The sequence below is a fragment of the Ammospiza nelsoni genome, chromosome Z (assembly GCF_027579445.1).
Source record: "Ammospiza nelsoni isolate bAmmNel1 chromosome Z, bAmmNel1.pri, whole genome shotgun sequence".
Lineage (NCBI taxonomy): Eukaryota > Metazoa > Chordata > Aves > Passeriformes > Passerellidae > Ammospiza > Ammospiza nelsoni.
The window spans coordinates 284695-302275 of record NC_080669.1 but is presented as its reverse complement, the minus strand read 5'-3'; the positions used below and the strand labels follow the sequence as shown (position 1 = coordinate 302275).

The following is a 17581-nucleotide window of genomic DNA, read 5'->3' as shown; positions in this document are numbered from 1 at the left end:
GGCTCCTCAGGACAGTGTCTTCTCTGAGCCCTATGTCCCTTCATTGCACTGCTGGGGATGCAGAGGGGTGCACCACCTTCTTTGGCTCTGCTCTGGTTTACATTGAAAAAGGAGAAAGAAGCCCGCCATAGTGTTTCTTACTGCTAAAATCAACTTTTTTTTTTCTTTCTTTCTTTTTGAGTGAGTGAAAAGGCTTTTCTTCTAAAATAGCAGCAGAAAGCACAGCTCCTTTGGCCAGTCCCTCCTCTTTGCACACCTACTCCTTCGCCCTTCCTTGTGAGCATATTTTGTGCATGAGCTGCTGAAGACCGCAAGGATTTCTGTGCGTGTGCCACCGCGTTATGTCAGGCTGTGCTGGGCGGTGACAGTCACAGCAGATTCTGTGGTATGACACCTGTGTGTATTCTGCGTGACGGTAGGGCTGTGGAGGCAGAGTTTTCTGGGGAAGGAGCATGACAGGAGCCGTGTACCCAGCAAACGTCTTCCTGCATCAACATGATCCTTGTGAAAAGCAGCCCTGCCGCTTTCGGGGCAGCTGAGGATGTTGAGGGGGTCTGCAATTGAAATGGCTGGTCTGGGAGTGAGCAGGAGAGGTGGGAAGAAGGGCAGGTGGGCAGTCCGGGGGTTGCCCACTCTCCTGTCTGGCACAGAGACAGGGGTACCCTTCTCCCCAGAGCACACTCCTGGTGGGACCAGGTGCTGACCAACTTCCCCACTTGGTCTGGAAGTAATGGGAATCCTGGGGTCAGGATTTCTCCTGCGGACCTTTCCAGAAGGTGACAGGGAGCATTTCCTGCTGTCTGCAATGCCTTGGGAGCATGACCATGCTGAAGAGAAGCTCTGGAAGAGGAGAGAGCTGGGGTTTCATTGCACACAGCCTGCTGTGGTGGCAGCCAGCTGGGGAAGAGTAACAGCACGCACGTTTCCGGGATTTCAGGGTGAATTTGAAAGGCTGGATCTCTCAAAGTGCCTGTTAGGTGTTAGGGAAGCCTTAGTGACAGCTGGAGCTGATGCAAATGATGCTTCTCTCCTAGTGTGAGCAATGGGGTTGCTGGGCTACATCCCCCAGCTTACATGGCTTTTTCTGGGGACTGCCGCTGTCCCCAGGGTTGCTAAGTTTGAGTTCTTTTCTTACACAGGGGAGTCCTTGTCACCTCCTCCTCCCTTTGACCCATCAAAGAGGAGGAATCCCAAAATACCAAGGTAGACAGCTCCTTTGAGAATTGCATTGTATTCCTGGTTATTACCTTGCCCTTTTTTCCTCCTGACTGCTCTCAAATATGACTATATGTAAAAATACAAATTTGTAAGTTAAAGGAAAGGCCAGCCTTGCTGTGGCTTGAGCTCCCACATCTCCTTTGTCCTTGTCTCTTTTCTCTTTAGTCTGCATTAATTGGAGGGATGTCTTCTCCCCCTGGCAGGCTCCCACATTGTGCAGAGGGAATGTGGGTGGCATGTGACATGGTCAGCAGCTGGCAAAGGCACACCAGCTCTCCCCTGCTCTGGAAGCTCCTCAGGGATGAGGATGCTGCTCAGGAGGACAGCTTTTTCCCTGAGAGCCTGGTGTCTTGGTTTGAAATACAGGTGTTTGCAAGGAAGGCAGAAACCTCCTTCAGAATAGAAATAATATTACCTCCTTCCCTCCAAAGTGTTAAAACTTTGAAATTAAGGGGCTTTCAGACAAAGATATGAGAAGAGGAATAGCAGTTCCTTTATGTGTATAACAAGGCAAAGCAGTTCTATGTATGTGTATAACAAAGTGAACAAACAACCCTGACAACAATAATGAAAAGAACCAGACACACAGTCCCAGCAAAAATGTCAGACCCACTGACACAGAACCTCAGACCCAGTCCCATTCCCAGTCCCATTCCCATTCCCAGTCCCATTCCCATTCCCAGGCCCAGTCCCAGTCCCATTCACATTCCCATTCCCAGTCCCAGTCCCAGTCCCATTCCCATTCCCATTCCCACTCCCAGTCCCATTCCCATTCCCATTTCCATTCCCATTCCCAGTCCCATTCCCATTCCCATTCCCATTCCTAGTCCCATTCCCATTCCCAGTCCCATTCCCATTCCCATTCCCATTCTCAGTCCCATTCCCATTCCCATTCCCATTCCCATTCCCATTCCCAGTCCCATTCCCATTCCCAGTCCCAGTCCCATTCCCATTCCCATTCCCATTCTCAGTCCCATTCCCATTCCCAGTCCCGTTCCCATTCCCATTCCCAGTCCCATTCCCATTCCCAGTCCCGTTCCCAGTCCCATTCCCAGTCCCATTCCCATTCCCATTCCCAGTCACATTCCCATTCCCATTCCCACTCCCAGTCCCATTCCCATTCCCATTCCCATTTCCATTCCCATTCCCAGTCCCATTCCCATTCCCAGTCCCATTCCCATTCCCATTCTCAGTCCCATTCCCATTCCCAGTCCCAGTCCCATTCCCAGTCCCATTCCCAGTCCCATTCCCATTCCCATTCCCATTCCCTTTCCCATTCTCAGTCCCATTCCCATTCCCATTCCCATTCCCATTCCCATTCCCATTCCCTTTCCCATTCTCAGTCCCATTCCCAGTCCCATTCCCATTCCCATTCCCATTCCCAGTCCCATTCCCATTCCCATTCCCAGTCCCAGTCCCATTCCCATTCCCAGTCACATTCCCATTCCCATTCCCAGTCCCATTCCCATTCCCATTCCCATTCCCATTCCCATTCCCAGTCCCAGTCCCATTCCCATTCCCATTCCCATTCCCAGTCCCATTCCCATTCCCAGTCACATTCCCATTCCCATTCCCAGTCCCATTCCCAGTCCCATTCCCATTCCCATTCCCATTCCCAGTCCCATTCCCATTCCCAGTCCCAATCCCATTCCCATTCCCATTCCCATTCCCATTCCCATTCCCAGTCTCGTTCCCAGTCCCATTCCCATTCCCATTCCCATTCCCAGTCCCAGTCCCATTCCCATTCCCAGTCCCGTTCCCAGTCCCATTCCCAGTCCCATTCCCATTCCCAGTCCCGTTCCCAGTCCCATTCCCAGTCCCATTCCCATTCCCATTCCCATTCCCAGTCCCAGTCCCATTCCCAGTCCCATTCCCATTCCCATTCCCATTCCCATTCCCAGTTTCCGCCTCTCTCGGCCCTTTCCCCCCCTTGCAGTTCCGGCCACGGCCAGCAGGGGCGCCGGTGGCTCCCGGCCGGCAGGGGGCGCCGTGATTGCCCCGCGCCTGCAGGGGGCGCTGTGGCGCCAGCTCGGCCGCTTCTCCCTCATGGGGTAATGGCGGGCAGGCTGGATAGAGGAAGGGAGTGCAGCAGAGCCTCGTGGCAGCTGGTGGGACGGCATGGAAGAGCTCACTCCAGAGTAGCAAATGAAATGTATCAGGTGTTGGGTTACACTGTAGTGAGAAACCCGGAGCGGGGCTGGGCTGCCGCAGCTGCGCTCGCAAAGAGGGCAGGGAGAGGCTCCCTGGGAGGCCTCAGGGTCCCCGGGTTTCCCCTGAGGCGCTAAGTGGGTGGTGAGGGTCTGTTCTTTAGTGAGGTTTGGTGTTAATGAGGTCCCAGTGCAATGGCTGTTCTTTTGAGCAGCGCTTCCCTCACGGTAGGAGAACCCCGTGCGAGCGGTGAATTCTCCCCACAGCAAGCAGGGCCTGTCTCCCCTCCAGTGTTGAGAGTGAGAGGGGCTGAGCCCAGTCCCCAGCCCCCTGCCAAAATCTCACATTTCTGCCCTCCTAAGAAAAACATCCCCCCCCCACCCCAGGTAAGAAAGTAGCCAGCCACACTCTCCCCCACCTTGGCCATTTCTTTTGTTTCTTAAATACCACTCGTTATTCTCTCTTAGCAACAGTTGGGGTAAAATTCCATGAAAGAAACAAAAGGAAAAAATCCTAACCCCCAACACCTCGAAAAAATGTTTGGAAATTGCAGCCACAGCACTGTTCTTGTTGGGTAATGCTGGAAGGGGAGGTTTTTCAAGACACAAAGTTTCATCTCAGCACCTTCCACCAGTTTTACAGTCAGAGCTTAGTGACTGCATAGAAGACGACATCTTGCAAAGGCAGCAGGTGATCTCCTCCAGAAGATTTTCTGTGTCTTCTAAGTGTGATAGAGAGGTAGGAAATCTAAAAAAAGCTTTCCCCACTTGTTATCTTGATAGAAGTGTTCACATTGGTATGAAATTTGGGAACTGGCATTGAGCAATTTCATCTCTTTGTTTATTATGTGTTTCGCAATAAATACTTTTTTCTTTTTTAGTTTAGAGAGATAAACAAGGTCCTTCACCAATCTCAGACAATGCCATGTAACGGCACTAGTTGGCCAGTTATGTCAAAATGGACCAACCTATCTATGTTTATGTTAGCCTCATAAAGAAGGAAGGACAACTCTGGGAGTTTTGAGGGATCTCAAAGGGTGGTAGCATTCCCTTTCTGCTCACCCACTGTGTTCGTTCCAGTTGTTATTATGTGTTTAAGGAAAACTTTGGTGTGCCCTCAATGAAAACTGTGGTTAGAGGAAGAGCAGCAGGGTATAGGATGAGATGGAGAATTGTTTTGCATGCAGTGCCAAGGAGTCTGAGAAACTTGCACAGTGCAGAGGCTGGGTTTTCAGAAGAGTGCCATAGTTTTGGGGTGCCTTTTTTTTTTAGTATGGGGTTGAACAAAACAACCTACACTAGTGTCTGAATGATGACAAAAAGCAGCTGCAGAGCTAAGCCAGTTCCAGACAAAAGGGACTGATTCAAAATTCCTCTCTGCCCATATGAATAGTGGCTGCTTAGATTTTGTTTTTTGCAGCAGATTTTCCCAAACAAAAAACAAACAAACAAATAAACAAACCCCAAGCCCCAAACCTGAAAGGAGAGAGCTCCTGCACTAAGAGAGTAGATTAACATGTAGGGGCATGATTTCAGCTCTGCTCCTCTCACCCTGAAAATGGAATGAAATAAGGGCAACATGGGAGAGGCAAGGGTTTCTCTTGCAAAATCCCCTTCAGGCTCAAGGCTGACCTCAGGTCCCTGTCAGTCCAGACAAGTCACTTACAAAGGGCTGAGGGAGAACGAAGTGCTGGAGGTGAGGAGTGCATTTGTGGAATAGGAGTTAGGGATTGGAGCCAGGCATAAGAACTGCACTTGTCAGATGCTCTATTAGGCTTGGAGTATTTCACTGCTTGTTAGGACCTCTCCAAATAATTGCAACACAGGACTAAGTAATGAATTAAATTATGTTACACAACAGATTGTCATCAGATTATGTACCTGATGAATTACTTTCAGGCATTGTCAAACTGTGAGGCTTGATAACAGTGGGAGATTTTGTTGACTGCACAGCTCCTGTGTCTGTCTTTTTGTTCAAGTTCTGCTTCATGCGACTGGAGAGGAAATTTTGAAAATATATATATTAAAAAAAAAAAATTTTTTTGAAAAATATATATTTGAAAATATAACCCTAAATACCTCTCTGGCATAAGAGCTGAAGTAGCTTTTCGGGTGGAAGAGGTGCTCAGGTCATACCGGCGGTGAGTTCCCTTCTGGTTGCCTGATGCTGTCTGCTCGTGGTGATTCTCCACGGCGTGTGTGGTGCCCAGGTGTCTTCTGCAGTTTTAGCACAAGAATAGTGACTTTTACAACGCCAGTGTCTTTGCAATAGAAAATGCTTTGATAGCAACTGAAATGTTTCACTAAAATGTGTTGTCTTTGATGATACTTCTGTATAGAGGGTCCATCACTGAAGCCTGTCATGCTGATGGGGTATCCAGCAGCAATAGCTCTGTGTGCCATCAGACAGTGTCTTTACTTGGAACCAGCACCTCATGGGTACCCTGACTTGTCAGCTTGTCTCCGTTTTGCTTAATTTTTCATACCAATATGCGAAAAATTTCTGTTGTTCATAGGTGTATTTCTGAGGGTGAGGAGCCCATTTCCCTGCCCAAAGCAAGCACTGCATCACTCCCCTGATGCTCCCTTGCCCGGGGCCTCCATTTGCATGAGGCATGCCTGCAGCATGCATGAAGGGCAAGGGGCATCTCCCCCACTCCACATTCCTAGCAGCCATCATGGCACTTTCTGTTTTCAGGACAAAACACTCTGGTTAAGATATCCAAGCCAGTCACTTTGCCTGCTGTCAGTGCCTGGTTTGTTCAGTTCCTGCTGCCTTTCTAATCCCATGCCTTCAAGGACATATAATCAGAAAGTGATGCCTAAGGCTTCTGAAAACAACATTTGCACTTATAGAATCACAGACTTGTTAAGGTTGGAAAAGACCTTTAGGATCAAATGCATCTGTCAGCCCAGTGGCACCACCATATTCGTCACTGAACCCTGTCCTCACCCATACCCACATGTTTTTGAGCACTTCTGGAGATAGTGACACCACTACTTCCCTTGGCAGCCTGTTCCAATGACTTATAAACCTTTCTGTCATATTTTTTTCCCCTAATATCCTACTTTTTCCTATATTTCCTACCTCCCCAGACACAGAACCACACAATCATGCAGATTGGAAAAGATCTTTAAGATTTCTGTCTTTTCCATAAACACACTGTACTGGAAACTGGCCTGCAATACTGTGGCCCTTTACTATTCTAGTTCAGGTGAAGGTGAAGAAATGAAAGGAAAGCTTTGGAAAACTATGGGGGTTTTGTTTAATGTGGTTTTTTTTTTGTTTGTTTGTTTTTGCCTTTTTTTAGAAAATAAGATCAGTTCTATATTGATGAATTTGATGGGGATTTAATGGGGGAATTCAGCATGGTAGGGAAAGTTTACCCCCCCCAAAAATCGAAGGCAGAAGGCTCCTGACCCCCACGGGATGATGAGACTCCAAGGAGCACCAACAGGAAAAGCAAAAGTCTTTTGGAGAACGAAGAATGTGTGTTGGCTTAGTGTTTGGCTTTGAAATACAGGAGTTCATGGGTTGACGTGGATTAGTTGAGCTTGGACTTTGTGACGTGCCACAAAACAGCAAAGTCTGTGGCTTTCTCTGTTGGCTTTCCCCTGCGTAAGGGTTTGGTGCCTTTGTAGGTACAGTGACTGCAGGGGCTTGGCTGCCTGTGAGGCTTGGACCCTGGTAATCTACCACTTTGAGACCAGTTTATTGTACACAATGCTTAGCATGATACAAAAAATACTATAACAGGATTCTCAGATGGCATTTGTGAAACACATTTGGGTAGTTCATGTGAAAGCATTACACAAATACCAAGTGTTCTTGAAAGGCTTCTCAAGTGTCAAGAGCCATCAGTGGGATGGATTGAAGGTCTGGCAATATTGGTGCCAGCCTCATGCATTCTCAGAGGGCATTCACATTTCTGATTCATATTTCTCCATGAGGAAATAATTCACTGTGCTGAGGGTTGTGTTTTCTTTTCTGCACAGTCAAGCTTAGTGCCTTCAGTGGAAGTAAGTAGAGGGACCACCATGATCGAGGATTGTACCTTTTCCTTCCTCCTCTGGCTGAAAATGTTAGTATTGAGAGGGAAAGTGTCCAGTTCCCGTCCTGACAAAAAACATTTTTTGGACAATATCTTGTAGCAAGTAGCAGCATAAAAGCCTGAATTTTGTGCTGGGTTTACAAAAAGTAAACTACTTTTCCACCAGGGTGGGTTGTTCTACGCTTATTTCAGTTGTGTGTCTCACCTCTTGCTTAGGTGCCTCATTTTTAGCATTGCACATAGGGTGGTGGAGGCTGCTGAGAAATTTCAGTTTGTGCTGGGCTGAGAACAGGTGCAGGGAAAGGGCAGGTGCTGAGGAGAGGGCAGGAAACAGGGGAAGAAGAGAAATGCCCCATGTAAGTTTACCGGGAAAGCAGGAGAGGGTAGCTGAGGGAGGAAGAGGAAGGCTGGAGAGAGGAGGACTGGAGGGAAGAAATTGGAGGGCCTTGGGGCAGTTGCGGCACTGGTGTTGCAACACTGAAACTGGGAGCAGGCTTCTACAAAATCTGGAGTTTCTGCTTTTCTCAGCAGAAACTGAACTGGGAGACTCTGGCATGGAGACAGAAATGAAGGGCCTATGCAGGATTGGGCAGTGCTGATAAGGATGGGTGGAGGCTTGGGTGAGTCATCCTATCATTTTGTGTCCTGCAGGAGACCCAGCAATTTTTGGTGTTATACAGAGAGGTGCTGGAGTTGTTGAGAATAAATATGTGATGTTGAAACTAGTAAATCCTGGTAGAAACAGAGGTTGGCTTTGGCACTGTTGTGGTGTTGCTGTTTCTGTTCATCCAGGTGCTTGTTAGTGATGAGGTGAGGCTGAAATCTGGAAAGCCACCTCAGCTCATTGTGTACATTTACCACTCTTGGGCTGGCCTTACATGGTTTTCAGTGGAGGCTTCAGTTTGGAACCAAAGGAAGTTTATGGCTCTTGAGGACATAGTTTAGTGGCAGCCTTGGCAGTGTTAACAGTGGGACTCAATGATCTTAGAGGGCGTTTCATCCTCAGTGATTCTGAGAGAGTCCACTGGGCATTTCTGCCCCTGCTGGGCATTGGGGACTGCAATGGCCCATGGAGGGCTTGCTTGGAAAACACCCACATAGGCATCTGCAGGTCGGAGCTCTCTTCCCATCAGACTTTCCCAGAGATCCAAGGACAGCAGGCCTGAGGCATTGCCCAGCAGGGATTTGGCAGACTGACAGGTCCATCGAGCACATGCCCAGGCACTGCACACACTACTCAGGCATTGCTTTTGTTCAGCCTGCTACCTCTGACTAAGAAACAATATTAAAAACATATCCAGCAGCCAGCACGGGCAGTGTTCTGTGCTGCTGCTCCACGGGGTTTTGCTGTTCACTGTGGGCAGCCTCACTGGCACGTGTGTGTGCGTGACTGTGCGCGTGGGTGTGATTTACTGGCCTGTGCAGTGCCACATGTCTTTAAAATTATAGTGCCCGTTTCCTGCTGAAATAATTTCTACGTGGAGAGGCTCCTATTACAGCAAGAGGAGCATGGACGTCATGATTTATTATTATTTATGGTCCCAGGGTCTTGTTTATGCACGATGGGTTAGGTGCTCAGGATAGAAATGCCATTATGCAAATGACATTGAATGTCCTTACTGAGCCTAAATAATTTTTGTGTTGGACGATTAAACCTCATCTGTTATTGATATGGGCTGCAGTCGGGCTATTAAAGAGTCCCAACAGTACTTACTCCCAGTAATGGGAAAATTGAGAGGAAGAGGCTAAACAATTGCCTCAAGTGTGCTGTGATTGTCTGGTAGGAGTGGAACATAACGAACCCCCTGAATGGAAATTGTGTTTACTACTTAGGGATAAATAAAAAGAGAGAACATGCAATAAATTGTGCTTTGTGATCTGAATTGGCGCACCAGAGAATTTGCGTACTTTCAATTTACTTATTTATTTGATTTTTTTTTTCAGGAGTGGAGAGGGCAGTGTGATTGGGATGTAGATACTGCAGGCAGCTGGGAAGGATTCCTGCAGAGTGTGCCCCTGGCTGAGTGGCTGGGGAGAGCTGTCCTCGGAGCTGCGCCGGTGCTGCGCTGTCCGCTTTGACACAGCTGTGCAGTCACATTTTGATCAGTGTTGATAGCTTATGAATTCCAAAATTGACAAAATTTACAGAAAAATGAGGATAATCCATCTTCCTTAGCAGCCTGTCAGGAGCTGGCTATACTTCATAATCTTCAATTACAGATGCTATTTTCAGACATTTACATGCAGATATTAGAACAAAATGAAAATGAGAAACAAAGAGTGAATGGAAATGCAGCTATTTATATGTATAAAAGAAAAACAACAGGTAAATTCTTGGCATTTAGATTGGATTTGGGTGTCCCTTTGGAAAATCTGAGAATATCTGCACCCACTTATGAATTGTACTGTGGAAATGTAAAATGTATTATACCGTTTCCCTTATGCAGATAATGTGAAGATTGGGTCAAAAACAGGTCAGTTATTTTGAAGTATGAGGGTAAATGTGTTCATGGCAGGGTGCACAAGCTAATTCTCACTGCCTTCAAAGGAATGTCTGGGGATGTGTACAATCCTAATTGGATTTGGGCTAAAATGAAGCACAGCTGTTAACTTTTTATAAACATATATGTATTGTGAAAAGGAGGTTCAGAAATACCCTGTTTAAACTTAGGGAAAAAGGTTGAAATCAAACTTCCATGTTCTGTGAGACAGCAATGAGCTCAATGTGGCTGAAAACAAAGAGGAACTGGGGTTTGGTCCCAGTTAGACATGTAAATAACATTTGTTCCAAAGTAGGATTGGGTTTGGTGTCAGCAGTGCTCAGTACATGGAATGTAATGTAAATTATTAAATGGGGTGGTGGTTGGAAGGCAGCAGTGGTGAGACTTTGATGTATAGGTTTCCAGGAGCCTTTCCCACCCATATCTTAGGTGGCTGAGTAGGAGGGCATTAGGCTGGATTTCCCATTCCCATGAAATTCCAGGCAGAGCAGCAGTGGTGCCTGCAGCTGCAAGCGCTGCTGGGTTTCTGAAAGCCTGGGGAGATTAATTACAGCTGCTTTGGATTAAACTCTTCGAACCATATCTAACATTACAAATTTTTTCCCGTTTTTTCCCTTTCAGGCTGCTGTGTGGGTTTCTGTGGACAGCCTGCCTGGCATGTGCCACTTTTGCCTCTATTTATTAATTAATTTTAAAATATTAAGATGTGATAACTTGGAAATATTTGTTGTGAGGTCTGGCTTGCTGCTGCCATCAGGGATGACCAGGGGATGTGGTGGATGTGATTTGGGGGACAACATTGTGCCTTTCAGGGACCTCAGGGTTTTCTTTGGCAATGAAGGCTCTTGATGCACCACCTCTATCAGGAAGGAGGCAGAGACATGGTCAGTGAGGAGGCAGACTAAGCCCTGAAACCCCAAGGTGGCACCTTGCACTGATGGTCTCAGCTCCTGTTGAGCTGCTGCTGTTGCTGCTGCTGCATCCTGGGCAGCCCTGTGGGCCTGGGGGCAGCTGTGCCAGGGGCAGGAGAACACAGAAGGTGTTATTTCATGCCTGCCTGGTGTTCTGATTTGGAATATATAGCAGATGCAAAAAAGCAACATGTGCAAGTCCCAGTGGACCCCAGCTGGCTCATTTTAATGGCCATTTGCCCTGTGCAGCAGACAGCTCTTCTCTGTCTTTGCTTGGTCCGCCAGAGCTGAGCCAGAGCACAGTCGGATAGGGCAGGGGAACACACAAGATCTGGTCTTGCCCCTCCTTTCAGTTTGTCCTTCTCAGTCTCTCTTTTATATATACCTCGTTTCACATGTCTGTGTTTTCTCTCCTCCATGCTATGGCAGTGGTGCTCCATGCTGATGAGACAGTGCGTGGTACAACCGCAGGCAGTCATTTTTCAGGTAATTTCTAGGGTAATGAACACCCGTCTCTTGCTTTTTCACCTACCAAGCAGAAGGTCAGGCATCCTGGCTGTGCAAGGAGGGACCCCTGGCCATGATGGTCATTCCGGGCTGTTTCTCAACAGCAGCAGTGAGAGCACACTAGTGCAGGAGCCAAATCAGATATCCCTTCTGCTGCTCCCACCCCAATTAGCTGGAGAAGCTCTTGGAAAGGGTCAGCAGAAGGGTTCAGCAGAGGGGTCTCAGTGAGGCCGTGGGGTGAGGGGCTGCTCCATGAGTGCTGCCTTCCCCTGGGGTTTCCTCTCCTCTCCAGATGGGATGCCTGAAAGGAAGAGATCTGCCTGGGAGGAATGGGAAGAGGGGTCACCACTGTACCCCTCATGAGTGGTTCAACACCAAACACTGTGACTCCACAGTGTAAGAGAGGGTTTTGCTTTTTCAGGGGGTTTTAGAGTCTCCTGGTCCCTCCATGGGACTGAGGAGAGCTGCGGACAGTACCCATAGTGTGGTTTTAGGGTGAAGGCTTCTCTGCTCTGCACTCCTGATGCCCCACTCCTTGAGGGCCAGAAGATGCCTCTGCTGATCATCACCTCTTGCAGCACCTTGCTGTTGGCAGCACTATGTTTCCTTTTCTGCCCACAGGCAAGTGCTGGTCACGGCCACTCTGCCAGCCCAGTGCTGGCCCTGACCCCGCAGCTTTGTGGTGCAAACTATAACTGCAGAGGTGGATGTGATGTGATGGGGTTGCTCCTCCACTGGGAATGCATGATGAGAGGGGAGTCAGCAATCAGAAGGGCTGCCCCTCAGCCTGCACTTCTGCCTCAGTGCTGGAAGCGGTGGTCAGTGCTTGCTCCCTGTGGCTGTTAACTGATGCTCGTTCCAAGAAGGGAACTGGGCACAGCAAAGTAGTTGGGAAATCCCTTAAAATCAGAAAATCCTTTACAATCCCGCTATTCTTACCTCTGAGAAAAGTTGCTGGGCCATGGCAAAAGACATGGCAAAAGACTTCCTGCAGCTCCCATCTGCAGGAAGTTATTGGGACCAAAAGCAGGGAAGGACCCCAAATCTCCATTTTGCACATCTTCAGCTCATTCCTACCACAGTGCTGCTTGTCTATGGGCTCTCCATCCACACTATGCTGAGCAACCATAATGCTTCCAGTCCCTCCTGCAGATGTTCCATGGTTTGGGACTGTGGCCCTGTATATTGCACCAACTCACTATGGTGCAGTGACATGGAAGAGCACAGGCTACCTGTGCCACAGTCTGGTTACTGCTTGGTTGACACTAGAAATGGTCACTTTCTCCAAGCTCAGAGGGCTACTCATAGCTCATTTGCATGGTGCTTCCAGGTCTTTCCAGGTTAAAAGTCCTAACTCTGGTCCCATTTCTCCCAGGGTCAGTTCCTTGAACTCCTGAAGGGAAGCAAGCTATGGAGTTATGTATTCCTGTGTCTGAGAATTGCAGTTGAGGGCTTAGGCTAGTTCCAGTTGGGTTTGTAGTTTGAGATGTGCACCTCCTTCCTCAGTCCCCTCATGTGACCCGTGGCAAGGGTCCCATTCCAGCTAGGTGCTTCCTCCCAAACTACATGTGTGCAGCTCTCACGTAATTGGGAAACCACATTCACTGTCTGCCTGTTGGAAGGGGTGGATCTTCCTCATGAGAGGATCCAAAGAGATTTTCTAGTCTTCATAGAGCAACATGGGTGAATTCAGGCATCCCTCCCCAGGGATTTGTGTGCGCTCTTCTAGAGATACCGGAAATTCCAAACAGCAGCATGCAAGGACAGGTTTTTCCTCTGCTGTGCTGCCAGCCCATCCATGCTTGTGCATCCCCAGCTGCTTGGGTTGTCTCTGCAGGGCTATTGTTTCTGTGATGTTTTGCCAGATTAGGGTTTTGGGTAAAGGAAAAATCTAGCAGTGCCTCCATATGTGCATGTACCCTGCATAGGGGAGAGGTGGGGTTGGAGACTCAGGAAAACATGGAATGGTGTGGGAAGGCTGAGAAATGCATTATAGTGGCATGTTGAATGAGAAGAAGGAGCTTTGATTACACTTCCAGGGAGAAGGAAGGCTGGGACCATTATCAGCATCCACTGCAGAGGAGGGAGGTTCCCAGGGCTGTCCTCTCCCAGGAGCAGAAGTGGGGATGAGTCAGAGGTGTGGGAGTCTTTGAAGCAGTGGTGGTAGGCAGGACAGTCTAGGTGAATGATGGCAAGGCAAAAGTGAGGGCACAGAGGGTGTTGGAGGAAGCGTGAGCTGAAAGAACTGAGGAACAATGCAACTTTAATGCAAAGGTTATGTAGGATCCTAGGAGACAAGTCAAGGGACTCTGATGCATGGACTGGGTGCGGGACAATGGTGGCCAGCAGCTAGTCCCTGGTAAAATGTATTTAGCTTGCTCATTTGCAAGAGGTTTGTATGGGGGATCCTTCAATGTGACAGGCTGTACTCCTAACTCATGCAAATGGTGTCTGCAGAAAAAACATATTTATTACACAGAACTGTTAATACAGGATTATCCATGTAAATTACCTTCTGTTTGAGTGAGACCTAAGCTACAGAGATACCAGCATGTATTCCTGGCTAAAGTACTGAGTTAGTGGCAAGCACCAGATTATGTGCTGGGTTGTCCGAGAAACTTGTGGGAAGGAGGAGGATGTATTCCCTCAGATCAGCTTTTGTTTCCTTAAAAAAAAAAAAAAAGAATTAACTTATTTTGATGTCACATCCCTGGGGCTGTACAAGGCCTGGTTGGAGGGGGCCTTGAACAGCCTGGTCTAGTGGAAAGTGTCCCTGCACAGTAGAGGGCATATATAGTAAGCTTTAAGGTACCTTCCAGTCCAAAACAGTCTGGGATTCTGTGTTTTTCTGAGTTTTGTTTTGGTTACCCAAAAAACCCCCATGTGATCCTGGGTTCATCTGCATTTCTTCACCTCTGCACGGCTTCTGCATAGACTTAATCGTCAGGAATTCATTAGAGACTGGCATCACAGTGGCTGCTCTTCAGTTTACCTGTTCCCACTGTAGTTCTTTATTTGAAGTCAATCTCCAGTTGATATGGGCATGACTGCCGTCTCACAAATAAGGGAATAAAACTTAAAGGGCAGATAGCAGGGAACAGAGAGCTTTGAAAGAGAACTTCACAGATTTGTGGGAATGATCCTGACAATAAGAAATCATTGAAAAAGGGCAAATGAAGATAAGCTTTGTGCCATATGCATATACATCCTTTAGATACATGCATTGGCCTCATTGGCTATAGAGTGCTGTAGCAATGGAGACTTAAACAGGGTTATAGGACACAAACACTCTGATTTCTGAGATCTGTGCTTGCTTACCATAGCCTCTTTCAGGTAATGAGATTAGGAAATTATTTGGAAATGACACAGTGTTCTTACTACAGTCAGGTGCTTTATTTTTAAATAACTTGGATTTAGAAACAGTTATCTACAAATGCATCCATTAAGCAAACTCTTTGTATATACATACCTTTTTCCTGTAATGATGAAGAAATGCAACATTCCTCAGAAAAGAGGAATGGAAAACCTGTTCCCACCTTCTCATTAGTGCATGTCCCCTCAAGTGCCAGCACTGAAATGTGGAGGTTAAGAGGCATGACCATTTTCCTAACAAGAAAGTAGCTTGTACTTGGCAGGTAATCTACAAATTTTCCTCTTTCAGGAATGCCTTGTTACATATTAATGAGTTTGTCTTTGGTTTTATAAAGAAAACCTATTTTTGTGTTCTCTGAGAACACTGGTGATAAGCACAGACCTGCTTATTGAACAGTTTGAATGTTGAAAAGCCCAGAGTAAATGAGCAGTGCCTTTAACACTGGCTGAACAAAGGATTTTTGAGTTCTGTATTGCATCTACTTTCTGTTGGCACAGGCAAAAAAAAGCTCTTGATTAGTGAATTTATTTAAACTGAAATGTCTTTTGTTTCTTTTTCCAGGCAACAGAATACTCAGCCATGGCCTCACTAGCTGGTGGATTGGATGACATGAAGGCCAATATAACCAGCCCTACTTCGGCAGATTTGGGAGCAAGTGTTCCTGGGCCTCAGTCCTATCCTATTGTCACAGGTAAATGATTTTCAAACACTGGTAAGTAGTGTGAATTGTCTGTACCTTCATATTGCATGATGAGGTCCTTTATGGAAGAATTGTGTCATATGTGGAGTAATTTGCTCAAAAAGTCTCTTTTTGAATGTGATTTCATAGGAGCTCTTGTTGAAAGAGAGCTGAATGGCTTGTGTAAATCGTTTGTGTATGTTTGTAGCTGACAGATGGAGCCTCCATACCTCTTGTTCAGGAAAGGATGTGCCCCTCCACCCCAAAAGTACATCTTGAATATCACCGCATCACTGAAAAGCAGAATGCTTGCCTCTGCTTTTGGGCTTTGGAGCTATTTTTTCATAAATGCACCTGGTATGTTTGACTGGATGGAGTTTTTATGACAGTTCAAACTGGCCTGAATTTTGGAAGCTCAATTTATACCATTTCTGAAGTGTACCCGTGCACTAAAGTTGAGCATTTAAATGAAAACCAAAGGCTGTTTGCTCAAGGAATGCCAAATCATCTGCATTTATTCAGCAGGTGTAGAGCAGGAGTTAAGGAACAGCTAGGGTCTGATAAATGCTTTGGTCACCTATTTATTTGGGATTGACCCCATTGCTTGCAAGGGAATTGTCCAAAGGGTAATCTAATTATTAAATTGTATCCCAAATTAGTTGTGCAAGCCAGAAAAAAGGAGGACTTTTAAAATTTAAGGCTCTGTGTTTCATAGGAATGTTAGCTCAGTGTGTTACTTCTATGTCCAATTGGTGCAAATTTCATTGGATAGTCTCTGTTTTGACAAAGATTGGATGTAATGCTTTATTTTGTAGCTACTGTGGAAGATTATACTGTTTTTTATAAAGTATTACTATGTCTTTAATGCCTTAAAATCTCATCCAGCAGAGGAGAAGTTTTGAAAACAAGTGTTGTTACAAAGTTGTTTTAACCCAGTAAAGTATCAGTCTTCAGCTTTTCTTGACAAAGTTTAGGAGAATTCAGAAGAGATTAGAGAGTGAAAGAAAAACATGTGTAGCTTGAAGTGGGACGGGAGAGACTTCTTTCAATATCTGTCTGGTTCTGAATGGATGGTTTGAGTGTTGGACTCATAGATAAGAAAGGTGTCTAGGGATGGATGGATGGATGGATGGATGGATGGATGGATGGATGGATGGACAGAAAGAGGGACTTCTGGAGGTGTGTGGCTTGTAAGATGTGAGGAGATATAGCATTGATACAGATATATCTATATGTCCATCAGGGGTCTGTGCTGGAACCAGCATTATCTAATATCTTCATCAATGACACAGACAGAGGGATCATGGGCACCCTCAGCAGATTTGCAGGTGACACCAGGCTGAGAGTGTCATGACACCCCTGAAAGACAGAGCCATCCAAGAGGGACTTGGAAAATGCCTAGAAGTGGCCCATGGGAATCTCATGAAGTTTAAAAAGGCCAGATGCTGATGCAGCACCTGGGGTGGGGCTATTCCCAGGACTGATCCAGCCAGAGGACAAACAGACTCAGAGCAGCCCTGGGAGGAGGGCTTTGGGTGCTGGTGGGTGAGAGCTGTCCCTGCCCTGGCCACGTGTGCTGGGAGCCAGAACCCCCCTGTGCTGCCTGAGCCCCCAGCGTGGGCATTCTGCCCCCCTGCCCCGCTCAGGTGAGACCCCACCTGCAGGGAGGGGCCGTTCTGCCCCCCTGCCCCGCTCAGGTGAGACCCCACCTGCAGGGAGGGGCCGTTCTGCCCCCCTGCCCCGCTCAGGTGAGACCCCACCTGCAGGGAGGGGCCGTTCTGCCCCCCTGCCCCGCTCAGGTGAGACCCCACCTGCAGGGAGGGGCCGTTCTGCCCCCCTGCCCCGCTCAGGTGAGACCCCACCTGCAGAGCTGCCTCCAGCGCTGAGGCCCAGCACAGGAAGGATGTGGAGCTGCTGCAGCCGGGCCAGAGCAGGCATCCTGTGTGATCAGAGGGCTGGAACACCTCTGCTGTGAGGAAAGGCTGACAGAGCTGGGATTGTTCAGGCTGGAGAAAGGAAGGCTTTGGAGAGACCTAACTGTAGCCTCTGTCATGTTCTAAGGGACTGCTCATCCAGGATTTACACCTGGCCAACATGAGGTTCAGCCAAAAGCTATTTTGGCTGGTAGTTCTTTCTTTACCCTGGTTTAAGCACTTACATGTCTCACATTGCTACTTGCTTAGAGTGTTGAGA

General features: G+C 47.4%; 1 protein-coding gene across 2 annotated transcripts in view; it reads left to right on the top strand.

Moving 5' to 3' along the window:
* Positions 1-17581, top strand: part of PAX5 (paired box 5) — a 138830-nt gene that overhangs the window by 59515 nt on the left and 61734 nt on the right. Inside the window, exons 7-8 of one of the 2 annotated variants that reach the window (XM_059492109.1) lie at positions 11259-11315; positions 15271-15400. In XM_059492109.1, the coding sequence (XP_059348092.1) occupies positions 11259-11315; positions 15271-15400 (187 nt within the window). The remainder of the gene's footprint in view (positions 1-11258; positions 11316-15270; positions 15401-17581) is intronic. The other variant, XM_059492110.1, reaches the window with a different exon arrangement.